Consider the following 21,609-nt stretch of genomic DNA (forward strand, 5'->3'; position numbering starts at 1 on the left):
ACAGACTATTCACACTGTCCTTCAAGGCTTCATCTATTTATTGAGCTTTTATTTGTACAGTTCTGACATCTTTTTTTTGCCCAAAGCGTTAACAAGTACACATTTTACAGTAAGCACATCTCTTTGATCCTGGAGATTTAGACAGAGGAAGAGAAAAACAAGATGAGATGGGGCTTCTAGCTACAGTATGACAGACAAGTACTGTTTCTTCTCAACAGGACCAGACAGGACAATATCAATCTTTCAAGTGAATCAGTCTTCAACACGATAATAGCCATCTCAGTCTTGCTTGTGTCACATACAGTATGACCACTGGAACATCCAATGATACAGCCTTGGCTTTTGGGCCTCCGCTTTGATGAAAGCCAACATTAGAAGCGCATGATTCCCAGGAAAATCTGTCGGCCTCCTTAGGGAGTTGGTCCTCAAAGACAGCAGTTAGCACAGATGAATGGCATGCGTGCTCTGTATGCTGTGTGAGATAGATCGAAGGACTAACAGTAGACACTAACCAGGGATCATTCTCTGGTCTTCCAATAACGTTTCAAGGTTGTGGCAAAGATTTTAAGAGATCATGGCATTATTGGGCAGTGCATTCTTCATATTCACCTATTTCTATCTGATGAGATGATACATATATGGATTGATGAGCACCTTCACTGTATTTCTTCTGAGGTGCAAAACAAAGCTAATACAATGACAGTGCAAATGGAAATACAATCTTGACATAAAACATAATCCAAGTCTGTCTAATCATGATACAGTATACAGAAAAATGTAGCCTCCCAATAGCGCAGTGCTTTTGTGTCTGTTCAATCTAAACCCGTTCTTTTGATTGAAGATATGAAGAAATAAAAAGCCCTAAGAGATGCAAGTAATAAATTATTCGTATGAAAACATCATTGTAGATTATAGAAACGACATCAATACTGGCCAAAGGAGAACATTGGGAAATTATGCGAGTGGTGGCCACCACAGCAATAGGTGGAACACTTGAGTCAATTGGCATTTTAAGAAAAATTATTTCGAAGACATAGGAGCAACCTTAAAATAAAAATAGCTTTTTACTTCTTAATCTTTCACCACAGGTCTTAGATATACACACAATCATTAGTTTCATAATTAATGTCGTCTTCATTACTAAAATGGACCAGCTCACGCTCTATGGAACGTGAAGGTTTATGAGGTCAGGCTGTAAAGGTCAAAAGATATTCAATGGTCAATGTGAAGGAAACACACACGGCCATGAGGACGCACCCTTCCCTTCTATACCAGCTATTTGATCCATATACTATACACGAACGAGTCTCTGGCATGCAAACTTCAACATTAAGAGGATAACTCAAGCTTTCACAAACCAACGTGCTGGCGAATGGGTTCTCTCAATATTTGCTATTCGTGGTTTATGTTGGACATTTTTATCTTTCACACTTGGTGTTCAAACATTAACACTGAAAAGGGGAAATTGTTCTAATAACATTGTAGACAGTGAGTCTAACACCAAGGCATTTATACTCTATGCTTCTTGACATGAAGCTTCTCTCAGAAGATATTCATAGTATAAAATTTCCTGCCAAGGCAATCTTTTAAGCAGTACATCGCAGATCTTTGATGATAAAACATTAAATTGAGTAGGTCTACAGATCTTTGATGATAAAACATTAAATTGAGTAGGTCTACAGAGCTTTGCATAATCTTAAAAGGGGGAAGTGTTGAAGTTTGCTTGCTCCTGAAGTCTCCAACACAGCATTGTTGTAAGGAAACATACAAAACTAAAAGCATACAGTACGAGGAACCAAGTCAATAGAAATCAGAACATGCAGGTACAAAACAACAATAAACTAGGCTTGTGGCACCCTTTCACTATTTCAGTCTTCAGTTTTTTTATTTTATTTGTCTGCCATCCCCTACGGAATGTGGAGTCCTCGGCCTACGTCCTGGGACTCCAGGACACGATAACGCCGAGTCTCTTCTTCACCATGATAAGGACGGGCACTGATGGCTTCCTTGTTTTGAAGGAATTTGGTCACTTACCTTTACAAGGTGATCTCCACCACTACATACATCCCCTTCAGAAGGACACATGGAGACCATAAAACACATTATGTATATTATGACATTATTGATGGGAGACACAAAGGCTGCGTTTAAACAGGCTGCCCAATTCTGATCTTTTTTTTCACTAAAATTGGTCTTTCAACCAATCAGATCAGCTCTGAAAAAGATCTGTGATTGTTCAAAAGACTAATTAAATGGAGAAAAGAAAGAAGGATTGGGCTGCCCGTAAAACACAGCCTTATAGAGACATTGAGGCAGACAGATTGGCTTCTTCTGGGGACCGTAAGCCTGGGAAACCGCATTATAATGCATGTTTATCTTGAAAACAAGATTTATTTTGACAATCAAATAGTCTGTCAGATCTGGTTCAGACTTCACTGCTCAATGGCAGTCAATGAAAGTAGGCGGAGGTCGAGAGGAAAGACAGATCAACTGTACAGGTAAGGTGAGGACAGTCCAGCTGCTTGAATCTGTGGTGGTTGATTGGTTGGTTGGTTGGTTGATGTCGGTGTCAAACTAAACTTGAAAAAGAGGAGTGCTTTGAAGTGCGATTTGATGTCCAGTTCTGTTAAGTCTCACTGGTCCCAGGTGGGGGTTGTGGTTCCGGCTGCTGGTTCTGGAGGGCAGTGGTCAGTCCTGTTTGGTCCAGGCAAATCAGAAGTACAGCGCAGGTTCACTGTTGAAGTCTGACAGAGAGGAGCTATCTGCTGGGGTGAGCTAAGAGATAGATAGGGAATGAAGAGCAGGGAACGGGTGGGAAAACATTTAGCTACCTTTGTAAATCATGTGCTGGTAGGTAAATCTTATAGTGTACAAGTATCCCTGTACAAGTTAAGGTTGATGAATGAATGCGTCAGTTCATATACTTTAAAAAGAAGCCTCACCATAACTTCCTCTGACATCTGTGCGTGCTGGGAATTGGAGCCCCCCTGGTAAACAGGGTCATCAAGCTTATGTTCCTGCCAGGTGTTAAAATCCACAGTGTGCCTGGGAATGTAACTGGACAGATCTGAAGACATAGGAAACGGGGCAAAGCCCAATGTAAATCTGTAGCACAATGGGAATACATATTCTGCATGAATTCTTGCAAGAACATAAGCATGAGCTCATGTACGGGTTAGTTAAAGATTGGCAATAAGCTGTGTAATGAATAACTAATGTAGAGACATACTGCATGGCTACTGTTTACTGTTGATCAATTTTATGGGAGAGCAGATAAACTTGTTCAGTTACATCTCACTAAAAGATTGCTCTTGCCTGCTGAATTGACTGCTCCTGAGTGGCACAGCGGTCTAAGGCACTGCATCTCTGTGCTAGAGGTGTCACTACAGACCCTGGTTCAATTCTAGGCTATATCATTTTTTATTTTACCTTTATTTAACTAGGCAAGTCAGTTAAGAACAAATTCTTATTTTCAATGACGGCCTAGGAACAGTGGGTTAACTGCCTGTTCAGGGGCAGAACGACAGATTTGTACCGTGTCAGCTCGGGGGTTTGAACTTGCAACCTTCCTGTTACTAGTCCAACGCTCTAACCACTAGGCTACCCTGCCGTGATCGGGAATCCCAATTGGCTAGTGTCGTTAGGGTTTGGCCGGGGTAGGCCGTTATTGTAAATAAGAATTTGTTCTTAACTGACTTGACTAGGCAAATAAAGGTTCAATAAAAATGAAATAACAAATAAAAGCAGAGTTCCTATGTGTTTGGATGTAAAGCTAACTCTGACCAGTAGGTGTCTCCCATGCTACATAACCATGAGCAGTTCAGCACCATTCAGCCACTTCCAGATTACTAATAAATTGGACAGAATTAATTTCTCTCCCTTTCCTTATCTTACCCTCCTTACCATGAGAATATGTTTCACTTAGTCTGTTCGATTCATTTTCCTCGAACCATTTATCCTTCTCACTCCTCCGATTCCATCCCCTCTCTCATCCTATCCATTTCCTGCTTTCCTTTCCCCCTCCCCCATTCCCTCTAGTTCTCTCACCAGTGCTGTTGCTGGTGTGAGATGGGGAACTGGTGAAGCTTGGACGAGGGAGGTGGATACGGCCCACCATGCTGGGCTTATCTTCCTCTTCTCCTCCCTTCACGTCCTCCTCATCCTCCTCTTCGCTGTCCCATACGCTGCTCTCGGAGGGGTACTCATAGGTGCTTTGGATGCTCGACTCATTGAACGAGATATTCAGCTGAAAGAGGGGGAACGGAGGAGAAGTGACTCAGTGTTTAAACATTCAAAACATAAAAGACTGTGGTTAAATGCTAGGACTGTTGTTCTCTTTAGGATTTAGTGCTATGCATTGAATATATCAGGTCATTTCAGCACTTTTAATAGTAAGTGCAGCAGAGGGAAAATGTCTGCTTCAGTTTAATGTACAAAGCCTGATATCATTAGGCTAACTCGATGCTTGGGATTTCCCATAGCTTGCCACAAGAAGCATTAGTTCAGTAATGACAGTGCCACCGGTTTATTGTGCATACTTAACTTTACCCGCCTATGATGACAGAATCATTTTATGACCACAAAACAATAAAGCATTTTGTTTCCTTATTACTAATCATTAAAATCAGGCTGGCCTACTTTGATTGGATGCATTTCTACACCAGCATTATATGTATGCATGTGTACATGAACCAAACTGAACCCAAGCACAATATCTTTATTGATTGGGATTACCTTAAAAGGCACATGTCATTTATGATAATCTGTTCTTGACCTGTGAGTTTAATTTCCCAGTTTCTGTCTCTAGTACCATAGCACAGGGCAGGTGGCAGCCTTGCAGGGGCTGCTGGCATTGTGATTGACGGCTGGAGAGCTCGTAAAAAAAATCTCCATTTGGCAACACTCCAGCGTTCTACAAACATGCCACTGTGGGGTGAGACTGTTGCGATATGTTGCGGAACACGACTGTCAACTTCACAACAGCAAACAATGGTCTTAAGGCTTAAAGAAGTTCTAAAGAATGTTCAACTTCAACGTCCAATAAGTTGTGACAATTAAGAGTACAATGCAGACAGTGCACACAGTGTACTGCTGTGTCTCCCAGGAGTCAGCTGATATCAGTGCTGAGGATCTGATGTACCCCTCTCCCCCATCCCCTTCAGTAGGCACTGCTCTAAATCACCCCTAATCTCCATCACATAGCCCAGCCCTTACCCTTCCCTAGCCCCTACCCCAGCTCCAGTCTGGCCTGCTAGACTTATGGATATAGGGGCCAGACAGGGAAATCTAAAATGTACACGGGCTAAGCATTGCGTCAATGCAACCACAAAAGATTTAAACTTTTCTCCTCCTACTGACAGAATTTACAAGATGGATTAAACTGTTGTAAAATGGCTTCCTTTTGATCAATATTATAATTTGGTTGAATCAAATTGAGAATAGGCTCTACCTCATCCCATTCAAATAACTCAATGCTTTCTCAAACTTGTCATTTGATGAAAATCATGAAAATCATTTGATTCTTATTGCCTTAGAGGTCATCGCTAATTTGGGAAGTGCTTTAAAAATATTTACTTGTGGTGCATTCAGCTAATCATTAAAACACGTGCTTTGAGTGAAGGGAAAGGCTAGGGCTGCAGAATATGGGCAAAACATTGCGATTTGACGTGCAATAATCGATCAAAACACTTGGGTGAACTGTTGGAAATCACAGAAATAGAATGACTTGTCTTAACAAGCGAAGTGGAATGCGGCATTGTCTTGTTGGAACAATCAGTTGACCTAACAGAACAACATGCTATAGTGACTAACAGCGAGGAGTAGTAACTGCGCTGCTTGAGTGGGTGGGGCTTGGAGAAGAAAATATACTAGAAAAATGGACATGCTGCTGAGATGAGTTTCAAAATATTGCGTGCGATATGGATATTGATGTGAATTTGATCAATTGTGCAGCGTCAGGAAAGGGCTAGCTAGCAGAGTTAAGTTGTGACACGTCCAGAAAAGCGTACCACCACCTACATCGAGTCACTATCAGTGGATACTTTGAACATTTGTACTTATTTAATACGTACCTTGTACCTACGCTTGTCATGTGTAACTGCAGAACTTTTCTTTGGGTGCTGATATCCTTAGTTCTTTATAAAAAACGAGTGACTTCAAAACGTGCACTACCACTCCATACTTAATGGTATTTAACCGGTACTTTGACAGAGGCGTGCTGAAAAGGTCTCTTTTACAGATACGAAAAAGCACTGTTTTACATTAAGAAAGGCAAAACAGATTCAAAATCATAGAAAACTAAATACATTCCTCAGTAAAGGAAAAAAGGTCCTCAATGAGCCATCTGAATTGCCTTAGTGGCACCAAATCAGAGTTTGTGATTATTCCACAAGTAAGGTGAAAAAAACTAAAACTAAAAGCAGATGTATCTAACTCAATAGAGATCGAAGAGTTAGCCATCCCCGAGACCGGGTCTGGTAGCTCGTACGTCTGTAGATTAATAACGAAGTAAGGTATGGCAGGTTTATGCAAGACGGCTGTATAAACAAAAAGAGTACAATGCATTGATCTACGAGACTTCAAGGTAGGGCCAGCCTTCTTTCTGGTACAGAATGCTGTGGTGTATACTGAACCTATCGCCCGTAATAAAGCTACGATAAACAGTGTCCAATAGCTTCAATACAGTGGCAGCTGCATTAATAGACAATCTATAACTATACTTGTCCTGATTGTTATAGAGTGGTCAGTGAGAGTTGGAATCCATATTTTTTTACTACCCAAAAAATACATTAACAGAGACACCTTGGCAGAGGTCGGGTAAAACAGTCATTTTTAAAGGTAAATGTTAAAGAATGGACATTTTTTAAAAAGTATTGACTGATAGTGACTCGATGTAGTTGTCAGTACACTCTTCTGGATGTGTCAGTGTATGACTAAGAAGAGAAAGATTTGTAAAATGTATTGTTAGGAATACTGTAGATATATACCTAGAAAATAAGGCTGGGAATTGCCAGGGCCCTCACGATACTTAGGTGCAGACATGATATGTATTGCTATTCTCACAATGCTATATGTACTGCGATTCGAAACTGGGGTTTTATAGGGCTGGGCGACAAGGCCGAAATATATCACAATATTTTTCACATTGATGATGGCAGAGGATTATGTTTTTGAATAATCATTTAAAAAAATTAAAAGGTCAGTGCACACAAGGGGCACTATTTGTTCCTGTACTCCAGTGAGGCAAGGGCCCCTGAGCTTTAGGAAGGCCCCAACCAAAACTGTATTGAAAACGATAACATGGGTATTTCAAAATACCCCAGCATTAAAGTATATCGTCCAAGCCAAAAACACTTTTTTAATTCTGTGATCCTATCATACAGTTGCTGTGTGTTTGGCCTCAAATGGCCATGGCTGATCCAAAATGACAGCCGTGGCCTATCAGTGACAACGACCAAATGAGGTGCACAAATACTATTATTTCGGGGCACATAAATCCATTCCTTTGGAGTCTAAAACCATATCACTGGATCTCTAGCCCCCAAAACACCATCAGCTCTGTCTAAAACCCTCCAAGGTTCCTGCTCAACTTAATCTCACCAAAGCATTTTGGTGAGATTAATGTCCTGCTTTAGGAGTCTCCATGCCAGAGGAGTGTATCAATAAAATCAGACTAGCCGCTGGGTTAGCTTCCTCTCTGTGTAGATCTGGGCTGAGACTTCAAGGCTGCCCCCCCTCTCTCTCGCTCTGCCCACCCGTGGCTATGAAGGCCTGTATTATTGAAGCAGAAGCGATTGCCCTCCTCCTCTCTGGGCACTGAAACAGGCCAACAGAGGGCTGATTCAGGCCCCAGACTCTTCCAATTCACCAATGCACACTTCAGCAGGACGGAGACCACAGAACCGGATTGTTTGAGCACTCTCGCTCTCCAATAATGGGACAATGATCAAGAAATGACTCAGCGGAAGAGAAATGGCCAATTTGAGTATGTTTGGTGTTGGTTGTTCGTGATTCTTTTCCCTCAAGACAGTAGTGAGTGTATAATTGTGGTGTGTTGAATATCATGTTTCTTTGTTTGCAAATCTTTGTGCGGGAGAAAACGAGAACAAGCGAGAGAAGGAGTAACAAAGCAAGAGAGGGAGAGAAAAAGCAACAGAGGGAGAGCGTGGGTTGTCTGTATGAATGTGCCTTGGCAAATAGGCGAGATGGGAATCGAGACAGAATTTAAGTTTTACAGGCCACCCAAACATGCTCTGTCCTAGTTTGGTTGAGGGTAGAGAGAGACATGTTGCCCACTGACAGACGCACAGCAACACACACAAGCGAGGGTAGAGTCTGGTCGAGTTCCTCCAGTCTGGCAGCAGATTGGAGGGGAGCGCTGCTGTGGATGTTGGGAAGGAGCTACAGCAGCAGTAAGTACAGGGTTTGTGTGGGTGTGTGTTGTGATAGGAGAGGGGAGGGAGGGATTGCCTTGTTAATGCCTCTCATTGAGGTGTGGGACAGACTGACCAGATGCCTGATTAAAGCTAATCTCCTGCCAGGCAGTTGCAATTAGAATCCTACTACACTCGAGGACCCAGGCAGCCACGCACATACATTGTCACATAAGGAAAGAGGAGATTGAGCATGGATTGGAGTTACTCTACTAAATCACCCACCTAAAAATGTTCATTTCAATTCCAATTTTGAACAAGACTCAAAAAGGAAAACCATCTCTACTAAACAGAGTATAAAATAGCAGCAGGAATCATTTGTTTCTGAACTCAAACAAGCATTAGAAAATCTTAGGGCTGGTAGAATTACTGTAGAAATCATGTAAATAACCATTTCTGATGAAGACAGTGATGAAAATAAAATAACCAACATAACAAGTTCAAATGGTTATTTAAAAAAAAATTATTGTGGAACGAACAGCTGACTGAAGACTGGACGGTGGGCATTTGTGAGGAAAACAGTCCTAATGTTGGAAACACGCAGCTTTATGTTGTCACCCAGAATCCAGTTTCTTTTCCAAGCTATAGCGCACAATATTTTACATAAAGTATGTTTTTTAAAGGACCAAAAGAGTTTAGTCTGCTTTGTGTTTTCCTTTTTTCTAAGGAAAATCAGGTATCGTAGGATTGCGATACTGGTATCGTGACAACCCTACTCAAGAGTGTGAGTCACTCCTCCACAGTTTGCCCTTTGTAGCTGTGCGTCTCGGTCGGTCGGTCCGACCATTTTTGTGTGCGTACACCTGTTGGGCAGAGAATAAAGGTGTCTCTCTCCAGGCTATCATAGAGGGATTACAGTGTTATGAAGCTGAAGTGAGTCAGACAGAGAGAGGGAGGGAAGATATTACAAAGTGTTTGTTTGCCGCAGTGTGAGTTGTCTCTTAGATACAGTCGAAGAAAGAGTGAGTGTACGGGTGAGAGATGTCAAACGAATGACAAAAGTGAGCTACTGTGCCCAGCCCCAATTAAGAGGAATGAAATGCAGAAATATGAGTCTCAAGATGAATCATCCACTACTTAATTACAATGTCAAAGCTAAGGTGAATATAAGACTGGAGTAAGAATGTGTACACAGTGCCTTCAGAAAGTATTCCCACTCCTCGACTTTCCACATTGTTGTTGTTTCAGCCTAGATTTAAAATTCATTAAATTGAGATTTGTGCCACTGGTCTACACACAATACCCCATAATGTCAAAGTGGAATTATGTTTTTAGCAATGTTTTCAAAATAAAACCTGAAATGTCTTGAGTCAATAAGTATTCAACCCATTTTATGGCAAGCCTAAATAAGTTCAGGAGTAAAGATGTGCTTAACAACTCGCATGGACTCCCTAATAGTGAGTAACATGATTTTCGAATAACTACCTCGTCTCTGTACCCCACACATACATAATTATCTGTAAGGTCCCTCAGTCGAGCAGTGCATTTCAAACAGATTCAACCACAAAGAACAGGGAGGTTTTCCAATGTCTCACAAAGGGCACCTATTTGTAGAAGGGTAAAAAAAATAAAAAAACATACATTGAATATCCCTTTGAGCATTGTGAAGTTATTAACTACATTTTGGATGCTGTATGAATACACCCAGTCACAACAAAGATACAGGCATCCTTCCTAACTCAGTTGCTGTTGAGGAAGGAAACCACTCTGGAATTTCACCATGAGGCCAATGATGACTTCAAAACAGAGTTTAATGGCTGTGATAGGAGAAAACTGAGGGTGGATGAACAACATTGCTGTTAGTCCACAATACGAGCTTAATTGACAGAGTTAAAAGGAAGGAAAAAGAAGAATAAAACGTATTAAAAAAATGGCTCATGTTTGCAACAAGGCACTAAAGTAAAACTGCAAAAAATGTGGCAAAGAAATTTACTTTTTGTCTTGTATAGAAACCGTTATGTTTGGGGGAAATCCAGCACAACACATCACGGAGTACCAGTTTCATATTATCAAGCATGGTGGGGCTGCATCATGTTATGGGTATGCTTGTCATCAGCAAGGACTGGTGAGTTTCTTTAGGATACAAATAAAAGTAATAAAAGTTTCAGTCAGGTTCAGTCTGCTTTCCAACAAACAAATTCACATTTCAGCAGGACAATAACCTAAAACACAAGGCCAAATGTTCTAACACACCTACTCATTCAAGGGTTTTTCTTTATTTTTACTATTTTCTACACTGTAGAATAATAGTGAAAACATCAAAACTATGAAATAACACATATGGAATCATGTAGTTACCAACAAAAAAAAAGTGTTAAATCAAGTATATTTGAGATTTTTCAAATAGCCCCCCTTTGCCTTGATGATAGCTTTGCAACACTCTTGGCATTCTCTCAACCAGCTTCATGAGGTCATCTGGAATGCATTTAAATTAACAGGTGTACCTTCTTAAGTCAATTTGTGGAATTTCTTTCCTTCTTATGGCATTTTTGCCAATCAGTTGTGTTGTGACAAGATAGCCCTATTTGGTAAAAGACCAAGTCCATATTATGACAAGAACAGCTCGAATAAGGAAAGAGAAACAACAGTCCATCATTACTTTAAGACATTAAGGTCACTCAATCCGGAAAATGTCAAGAACTTTGAACATTTCTTCAAGTGCAGTCGCAAAAACCATCAAGCACTATGATGACTGTCTCTCATGAGGACCGCCACAGGAAACGAATACCCAGAGTTACCTCTGCTGCAGAGGATAAGTTCATTAGAGAGTTACAAGCCTCAGAAATTGCAGCCCAAATAAATGCTTCACAGAGTTCAAGTAACAGACACATCTCAACATCAACTGTTCAGAGGAGACTGTGTGAAATCAGGCTTTCATGGTCAAATTGCTGGGGGAAAAAAATAACACTAGTAAAGGACATTAATAATAAAGAAGAGAGTTGCTTGGGTCAAAAAATACGAGCAACGCACATTAGACCGGTGGAAATCTGTTCTTTTGTCGGATGAGTCCAAATTGTAGATTTTTGGTTCCAACCGCCGTGTCTTTGTGAGACGTGGTGTGGGTGAACGGATGACCTCCACGTGTAATTCCCATCATAAAGCATGGAGGAAGAGGTGTTATAGTGTCACCAGAAAATCATCCCCACACCATCTGTGATTTATTTAGAATTCAAGGCACACTTAACCAGCACGGCTTCCGCAGCATTCTGCATTCGATACGCCGTCCCATCTGGTTTGGGCTAATTGGGACTAACATTTGTTTTTCAACAAGACAATGACCCAACACACCTCTAGGTGGTATATGGGCTATTCTACCAAGAAGGAAAGTGATGGAGTGTTGCATCAGATGACCTGGCCTCCACAATCACCCCCAACCTCAACCAAATTGAGATGAGTTGGATCGCAGAGTGAAAGAAAAGCAGCCAACAAGAGCTCAGCATATATGGGAACTCCATCAAGACTTTTGGAAAAGCATTCCAGGTGAAGCTGAGTGTGCAAAGCTGTCAAGGCAAAGGGTGGCTATTAGAAGAAACTCAAATATACAATGTATTTTGATTTGTTTAACACTTTTTGGTTACTAGATGATTCCATGTGTTATTTCATAGTGTTAAATGTCTTCACTATTATTCTACCATGTAGAAAATTGTAAAAAGAAAAACCCTTGAATGAGCAGGTGTTCTAAAACTTTTCACAGGTAATGTACACTGGAGTCTGTTACCACGAAGACAGTGAATGTTACTCAGTGGACAAGGTATAGTTGGAAAAATAGACAATTAAATCCATTTTCATCCCACTTCGTTTTTTTTTTTTTGTCAAGGGGTGTGAACACTTTCTGCAAAAATGGCCATGATTTTACGGAGTTAAAATCTATATAAATAATCGTTCAATTGAAATAAAGTCATTAGGCCCTAATCTATAGATTTCACACAAGCGGGAATACAGATTAGAGGTCGACCGATTATGATTTTTCAACGCCGATACCGATACTTGGAGGACCAAAAAAGCCGACACCGATTAATTGGACAATTTTTTATTTTATAATTTGTAATAATGACAATTACAACAATACTGAATGAAAACTTATTTTAACTTAATATAATACATCAATAAAATCAATTTAGCCTCAAATAAATAATGAAACATGTTCAATTTGGTTTAAATAATGCAAAAACAAAGTGTTGGAGAAGAAAGTAAAAGTGCAACATGTGCTATGTAAGAAAGCTGACGTTTCAGTTCTTTGCTCAGAACATGAGAACATATGAAAGCTGGTGGTTCCTTTTAACATGAGTCTTCAATATTCCCAGTTAAGAAGTTTAAGGTTGTAGTTATTATAGGAATCATAGGACTATTTCCCTCTATACCATTTGTATTTCATTAACCTTTGACTATTGGATGTTCTTATAGGCACTTTACTATTGCCAGTGTAACAGTAAAGTTTCCGTCCCTCTCCTCGCTCCTCCCTGGGCTCGAACCAGGAACACAGCGACAACAGCCACTCTCGAAGCAGCGTTACCCATGCAGAGCAAGGGAAACAACCACAGGCTCAGACCGAGTGACGTTTGAAACGCTATTAGCGTGCGCTAACTAGCCAGCCATTTCACTTCGGTTACACCAGCCTCATCTCGGGAGTTGATAGGCTTAAAGTCATAAACAGCGCAATGCTTGACGCACAACGAAGAGCTGCTGGCAAAACGCACGAAAGTAATGTTTACGCGCCTGCTTCTGCCTACCACCGCTCAGTCAGATACTTAGATACTTGTATACTCAGTCAGATATGCAACACACTACACGCTAGATAATATCTAGTAATATCATCAACCATGTGTAGTTAACTAGTGATTATGATTGATTGTTTTTCATAAGATAAGTTTAATGCTAGCTAGCAACTTACCTTGGCTTACTGCATTCGCGTAACAGGCAGTCTCCTTGTGGAGTGCAACGAGAGAGAGGCAGGTCGTTATTGCGTTGGACTAGTTAACTGTAAGGTTGCAAGATTGGATCCCCCGAGCTGACAAGGTGAAAATCTGTCGTTCTGCCCCTTCACAAGGCAGTTAACCCACCGTTCCTAGGCCATCATTAAAAATAAGAATGTGTTCTTGACTGACTTGCCTAGTTAAATAAAGATTAAATAAAGGTGTAAAAAAAATATATATCTAAAAATAAAAAATTGGCAAAAATCGGTGTCCAAATATACAGATTTCCAATTGTTATGAAAACTTGAAATCGGCCCTAATTAAAATTGGTTGACCTCTAAAACAGATACCTTAAAAAAAGGCGTGGATCAGAAAACAAGTCCTTAAAAGTGAGACCACCATTTGCTTCATGCAGAGCAACACATTTCCTTCGCATAGAGAGTTGATCAGAGAGTTGATCAAACAGGTCACTGACCATCTCGAATCCCACCGTACCTTCTCCGCTGTGCAATCTGGTTTCCGAGCCGGTCACGGGTGCACCTCAGCCACGCTCAAGGTACTAAACGATATCATAACCGCCATCGATAAAAGACAGTACTGTGCAGCCGTCTTCATCGACCTTGCCAAGGCTTTCGACTCTGTCAATCACCATATTCTTATTGGCAGACTCAGTAGCCTCGGTTTTTCTGATGACTGCCTTGCCTGGTTCACCAACTACTTTGCAGACAGAGTTCAGTGTGTCAAATCGGAGGGCAGGCTGTCCTGTCCTCTGGCAGTCTCTATGGGGGTGCCACAGGGTTCAATTCTCGGGCCGACTCTTTTCTCTGTATATATCAATGATGTTGCTCTTGCTGCGGGCGATTCCCTGATCCACCTCTACGCAGACGACACCATTCTACATACTTCCGGCCCGTCCTTGGACACTGTGCTATCTAACCTCCAAACGAGCTTCAATGCCATACAACACTCCTTCCGTGGCCTCCAACTGCTCTTAAACGCTAGTAAAACCAAATGCATGCTTTTCAACCGTTCGCTGCCTGCACCCGCACGCCTGACTAGCATCACCACCCTGGATGGTTCCGACCTTGAATATGTGGACATCTATAAGTACCTAGGTGTCTGGCTAGACTGTAAACTCTCCTTCCAGACTCATATCAAACATCTCCAATCGAAAATCAAATCTAGAGTCGGCTTTCTATTCCGCAACAAAGCCTCCTTCACTCACGCCGCCAAACTTACCCTAGTAAAACTGACTATCCTACCGATCCTCGACTTCGGCGATGTCATCTACAAAATTGCTTCCAACACTCTACTCAGCAAACTGGATGCAGTTTATCACAGTGCCATCCGTTTTGTCACTAAAGCACCTTATACCACCCACCACTGCGACCTGTATGCTCTAGTCGGCTGGCCCTCGCTACATATTCGTCGCCAGACCCACTGGCTCCAGGTCATCTACAAGTCCATGTTAGGTAAAGCTCCGCCTTATCTCAGTTCACTGGTCACGATGGCAACACCCACCCGTAACACGCGCTCCAGCAGGTGTATCTCACTGATCATCCCTAAAGCCAACACCTCATTTGGCCGCCTTTCGTTCCAGTTCTCTGCTGCCTGTGACTGGAACGAATTGCAAAAATAGCTGAAGTTGGAGACTTTTATCTCCCTCACCAACTTCAAACATCTGCTATCTGAGCAGCTAACCGATCGCTGCAGCTGTACATAGTCTATCGGTAAATAGCCCACCCATTTTTACCTACCTCATCCCCATACTGTTTTTATTTATTTTATTTTCTGCTCTTTTGCACACCAATATCTCTACCTGTACATGACCATCTGATCATTTATCACTCCAGTGTTAATCTGCAAAATTGTAATTATTCGCCTACCTCCTCATGCCTTTTGCACACAATGTATATAGACTCTCCTTTTTTCTACTGTATTATTGACTTGTTAATTGTTTACTCCATGTGTAACTCTGTTGTCTGTTCACACTGCTATGCTTTATCCTGGCCAGGTCGCAGTTGCAAATGAGAACTTGTTCTCAACTAGCCTACCTGGTTAAATAAAAGGTGCATTTTTTTTTTATTAAAAAAAATAAATAAAATAAAATAAAAAAATAAATAAAAAAAATCAGGCTGTTGATTGTGGCCTGTGGAATGTTGACCCACTCCTCTTCATTGGCTGTGCGAAGTTGCTGGATATTGGCGGGAACTGGAACATGCCGTCATACACGTCAATCCAGAGCATCCCAAACATGCTCAATAGGCGACACGTCTGGTGAATATGCAGACCATGGAAGAAGTGGGACATTTCAGGAATTGTGCACAGATCCTTGTGACATTGGGCCGTGCATTATCATACTGAAACATTAGGTGATGGCGGCGTATGAATGGCACGACAATTGACCTCAGGACCTTGTTGTCCGTGGCTTATGCCTGTCCATACCATTGCCCCCTTGTGGCGGTGGGGTTCTCTGCTCACAACGTTGACATCAGCAAACCGCTCACCCACATGACGCCATACACATGGTCTACGGTTTTGAAGCTGGTTGGACATACTGCCCAATTCTCTAAAACAAATCTCTTATGGTAGAAAAATTGATATTAAATTATCTGGCAACAGCTCTGGTGGACATTCCTGCAGTCACAGCATGCCAATTGCACTGTTCCCTCAACTTGAGACATCTATGGCATTGTGTTGTGAGACAAAACGTGCACGTTTTAGAGTGGCCTTTTATTGTCCACAGCACAATGTGCACCTGTGTAATGATCATGCTGTTTAATCAGCTCATTTATGCCACAACTGTCAAGTGGATGAATTATCTTGGCAAAGTGATGTAAACACAGGAGTGTAAACAAATGTGTGCACAAAATTTGAACATACACGTGGACACCCCTTCAAATTAGTGGATTCGGCTATTTCAGCCACACCCGTTGCTGACATTGCTCCCGAGTGGCGCAGCAGTCTACGGTACTGCATCTCAGTGCTGGAGATGTCACAACAGACCCTGGTTCTATTCCAGGCTGTATCACAACCAGCTGAGATTGGGAGTCCCATAGGGCGGCGCACAATTGGCCCAGCGTTGTCCGGGTTAGGCCGTCATTGTAAATAATAATTTGTTCTTAACTGACTTGCCTAGTTAGATAAAAGGTCAAATCAAATGTTTAGCGCAATGCAATCTCCATAGACAAACATTGGCAATAGAATGGCCCGTACTGAAGAGCTCAGTGACTTTCAACTTCAACCGTCATAGGATGCCACCTTTCCGACAAGTCAGTTCGTCAAATTTTTGACCTGCTAGAGCTGCCCCGGTGAACTATAAGTGCTATTGTGAAGTGGAAACGTCTAGGAGCAACAATGGCTCAGCCGCACAGTGGCAGGACACACAAGCTTAGAGAACAGGACCGCCGAGTGCTGAAGCACGTACAAATTGTATGTCCTTGGATGCAACACTCAGTAGAGTTCCAAACTGCCTCTGGAAGCAACGTCAGCACAAGACCTGTTCGTCAGGAGCTTCGCGAAATGGGTTTCCATGGCCGAGCAGCCTCACACAAGCCTAATATCACCATGCGCAATGCCAAGCGACGGTTGGAGTGGTGTAAAGCTTACCGCCATTTGACTCTGGAGAACTGGAAACGTGTTCTCTGGAGTGAAGAATCGCACTTCACCATCTGGCAGTCTGGGTTTGGCGGATGCCAGGAGAACGCTACCTTCCCGAATGCTTATTGCCAAGTGTAAAGTTTTGGGGAGGAAGAATAATGATCTGGGGCTGTTTTTCATGGTTCGGGCTAGGCCCATTAGTTCCAGTGAAGGAAAATCTTAACACTTAACACTACATTCTAGACGATTCTGTGCCTCCAACTTTGTTGCAACAGTTTGGGGAAGGAACTTTCCTGTTTCAGCATGACAATGCCCCCGTGCACAAAGCAAGGTCCATACAGAAATGGCTTGTCGAGATTGGTGTAGAAGAACTTGACTGGCTTGTACAGAGCCCTGACCTCAACTCCATCGAACACCTATAGGTTGAATTGGAACGCCGACTGAAAGCCAGGCCTCGTCGCCCAACATCAGTGCCTGACCTCACTAATGGTTGTGGTTGAATGGAAGCAAGTCCCTGCAGCAACGTTCCAACATCTTTCTTGTGGAAAGCCTTCCCAGAAGAGTGGAGGCTGTTATAGCAGCAAAGGGGGGGGACCAACTCCATATTAATGCCCATGATTCTGGAATGAGATGTTCGACGAGCAGGTGTCCACATATTTTTGGTCATGTAGTGTAATATTTTTGTGAGTATGGAACATTTCTGTGATCTTTTATTTCAGCTCATGAAACATGGGACCAACACTTTACTTGTTCTGTATAAAATAGTCTTTGCGTAAGTATTTAGCCCCTGTCTAGGCAAGCTGAAATTAGTTAAGGAGTAAAATGTATAATAGGGGTAGACATGATTTTAGAATGACTAACCCCTTCCTGTTACCCATACATACATCTGCAAGTTCCCTCAGACAACTATTGAATGAAACTGCTCTTAGACAACCTAAGAAGACTCACAGCTGTAATCGATGCCAAAAGGTGTTTCTAACATGTATTAACTCAGGGAGTTGAACGCTTATGCAGCGACTAGATTTTTGTTATTTCAGAGTATTTTGTGTAGATTGTTGACACTCACTTTGTAACACAGTAAAAATGTGAAGAAATCCAAGGGGTCTGAATACTTTTGCAAGGCACTGTGTGTGAGGGAGTGAGAGAAATGGGAGAGCGGAAGTGGAGTACAAGCAGGCTGTACAGGGCTGAGCGAGGGAACGAAAGAGAGGAACAGGCATGCTCCTAGAGACAGACAGACCGTATTATATATGCTCATTGAAAAAGGGAGAAACAGGGCAGTGTGAGAGAGCATTAACAGTGTGATCATACACTTAACACAGAAACACTTAGTACAAGAATAACCCACAGCACACAATGGCACCACAGACATGGGTGAGAAAGACTAATTACATGTGGTTGGCGCTGTAGCTGTCAGTGGGTTAGAGGGGAATTTGAATATTATTTGTTTGTATATAAATAGACATTAGAACTGAACACCCACAGTGTGACATATACAGTCCGGCACGATTATCTACAAGAACACAATGAGGGCTCTATTTTTGGCTGGCAGTAAGCCAGCGCAATCGTCACACACGCTCGCTTGCTATTTCGACCTGTTAAAGCCAGATCTCTTCTGTTTTAAAACCCTAGCGCCAGGACGGGTAATTTACCTTTATATGAGCTCACTTGCACAGATGTGACAATATCTGAGGTGTGTCCTTAAAAACGTGCCAAAGTGCCAATTTTAGACAGCGCTGGTGGGGATATTTCAAATCAATCAAATGCTGGTCTTAGCAGTAACGCGGTTGGTTGTGACCCATCATTCAAGGAAGGTGGGGCACAGCCGTGATTGGTTCCTTGTTCTGTCACTCATGGGGACACTAAGTCACTGCAAAGTCTACAGGGAAGCTAAAGAATTCAAGCCCCTTGGGTGCTGCCATAGAGTTACATTGGAAGTGCCCATCCAAGAAAGCTCAAGCTCATTGGCCACAGATAAAATGACATTAAATCTACAGTAGCTTTGATTGGACTGATCTTAGTTGTCAAGCTTGCAGGCACTGCAAGCTTGCAGTGAGCTCCAACCGGGAACATACATTTTCAACGGTCATCCATGTCAGAATTCCAAGTCGGGAACTCAGGCCTCTTTCTAGAGCTCCGACCTGAAGATCACTGACGTCATGTTTCAACCTTGCCCGCCCCCCCCCCCCAAAATCTGCCCACAAAGGACCGCCGCGCCACCTTCCTGTTCAAGTCAGTCCAAAAATATATTGTATGCTGCTGCATAAATGTTATATGCAAGGGAGATATGTATACTGTAGCTAAGAAAGTAGAACTAAGTGTATGTTGTGTAATAAGCTGTTATTAGCCCATGTGCCTCACTAATAATTTGGAATATTTCCCCTCATAACTTAGCCTACTGTTCTGACTTGGTGGTGCACATGTAGCCTATAACCTGTTTTATAGAAATGTAATCATCTAATATTGTAAGAGCTTTCATTGTCTGCTTACATGCTCCCTTTTTTATCCTACGGTTCTGACTTGGTGTACAGGGAGAACACTAAGAATGGCCCATGTCCTGAATTCTGTCGATGTGCATTTCAAAATAGTTACATTGACTACGTCCGTCTTAGCTCACTCATTCATTTCTTAATCTAAATTACGGATTGCCTCGTCGCTGCTCGTCGTCCCCTTATGCCTTAGTTGGTACATCTCAATTGTCATTAGAAACCACATTTGTTTTAGCAAGTCAGCCATATCAACTATCTTTTTTTAAAGTCAGTAAATGAGGCTGAATGAGCTGTTTCGATGCCAGACAAGGCTCCGCTGATAGCCAGGTGTAGCAGTAAGGATCCACTCCATTGTGCTTAAAAGAAAGATCTGCTGTTGGGACAGCTTTATGTAGTCCCGACAGCTTTTTGTAGTCCCTAACAGTTTGTGGGCACCATTTGTCACTGTTATAGTGCAATTAATGTATTGTTTAGATGTGTGGCTTTGCTGGCATGCATCTAAAACATAGTTGTTTTTTTGCCCGACCAAGATTTACATGCTAAAATCCCCACTGGCTATGACCGATTTTTACAGCGGAAGCGCAACCTATCCAGCCGTGATGCTTGTTACTGTAGCCGATGCTATTTAATAAACTGTGTCAATCCACAATGGACTAGGAAGAGAATATTCCGTGCCCCCAGTCGAATTGGAGTGGATGACAATGCGAAGACCATCAATAACCTACAGAACTTGAGACAACGGCATGCAGAATTAAGCCATGAAACACGCTGATTGGCCAGTGAGTGGCCAAGCCCTCGTCACACCTATCACTTAATTATCAAAACCCAGCCCCTTCGCACCACCGCCAGCCTTTGCGCTCATAATTCCTGCAGTGAAAATAGCCCACATTTTTCTGACACACCGCCAGAGCTAAGACATACCATTATGTTAGGCTTGTTAAATACAGCCCTCAGAGGTGGTGATATTAATAGGTGCCGTTCCATCTACCCACCTGACATGATCTCGCCATCTTTTTATTTTATTTATACACCTCTGAAACCACCTCTGCAGAATTCTGTCCATCCTGTTCTCAAACACTTTCTCTTCCCCTCTTAAAATCTCTGGCACACACACAGGGGTCAGGCCTGAATTAAAACATGACAAGGGCACTTTGCTGACAAATCCAATTACAGTGACTAGCGGGGCTGTAAAAGTGACATGGGGCTGTATGAGTCAGTGTGTGAGTGTCTGTGCTAGAAGTGGGACAATAAACGTAAAATTATCGACACCGACCATACATCGCAGACATTTTGCGGATATCTTTCATTACAATAAGAAGCCTATAATAGAGAATTTGTGAAGGTTATGCATGTGAAGGTTATGCATGTGATATGTGTGTGTGTGTGTGTGTGCGCCATCATCCTGTTGGCATGTCCCCATTTTAATCGTCCCGTTTCTCACTCTGCCCGCTCAGGCTCACAGAAGAACCCTGCAGCCAGATAACACTTACTGGATATGTCACGCTTGTCACAGGCACACCAGAATTAAGCTGTAGCCCCAGTATCAATGGCGTAATTACACCTCTCCATGTGTCCGGAGGGAAACACTGTTCTACGCTGCAGTAGCTGCACATTAAACACAGACCTACTGGAGAAGCACAGGCCGGCATGCTTGAGACAGTGAGACACAGTCACGTTGACTGTTCAAAAAGATGCTGAGGAGAGTGACTTAAACAATTCATCTAAACTGCACTGCGCCTCTTGGGTATGAGAAACACACAAAAAAGGTACACACACACACACAGTCAAGGAGGGAGCATGGAGAGAACAAACAGGGAGGAGTGCAGGAGAAAATGAAGACGTAGAGTTAAGGTAAGAAGGAGAGAAGGGTGTGGTTACAGAAAGTGTGATGAGGGACGAGGAGTGACTCGATGTGGTAAATAATTAAAATACAATGGACTTTCACACTTCGAGCCCAAGAACACAATAAGAATGTAGGAGTGAGGGACCTCCCATGTGGCACAGCGGTCTAAGGCACTGCATCACAGTGCTAGAGGCATCACTACAGATCCAGGTTCGAGGCCCATGAGTGGCAGTTTAATCATAGCACTTGATTGTTTTTGCAACTGCACTTTAAAAAAAAACTTCCAAAGTTCTTGACATTTTCCTTATTGACTGACCTTCATGTCTTAAAGT

General features: G+C 42.3%; 1 protein-coding gene across 1 annotated transcript in view; it reads right to left on the minus strand.

Moving 5' to 3' along the window:
* Window positions 1–20: 20 nt before the first annotated feature.
* Window positions 21–21,609, minus strand: part of LOC139388551 (taperin-like) — a 29,489-nt gene continuing 7,900 nt past the window's right edge. Inside the window, exons 2-4 of the mRNA XM_071135280.1 lie at window positions 4,048–4,246; window positions 2,943–3,067; window positions 21–2,775 (exon numbers count right to left, since the gene is read on the minus strand). Coding sequence (XP_070991381.1) covers window positions 2,713–2,775; window positions 2,943–3,067; window positions 4,048–4,246 — 387 coding nt within the window. The 3' untranslated portion in view covers window positions 21–2,712. The remainder of the gene's footprint in view (window positions 2,776–2,942; window positions 3,068–4,047; window positions 4,247–21,609) is intronic.

Source organism: Oncorhynchus clarkii, chromosome 29 (genome assembly GCF_045791955.1).
Source record: "Oncorhynchus clarkii lewisi isolate Uvic-CL-2024 chromosome 29, UVic_Ocla_1.0, whole genome shotgun sequence".
NCBI classification, from domain to species: Eukaryota; Metazoa; Chordata; class Actinopteri; order Salmoniformes; family Salmonidae; genus Oncorhynchus; species Oncorhynchus clarkii.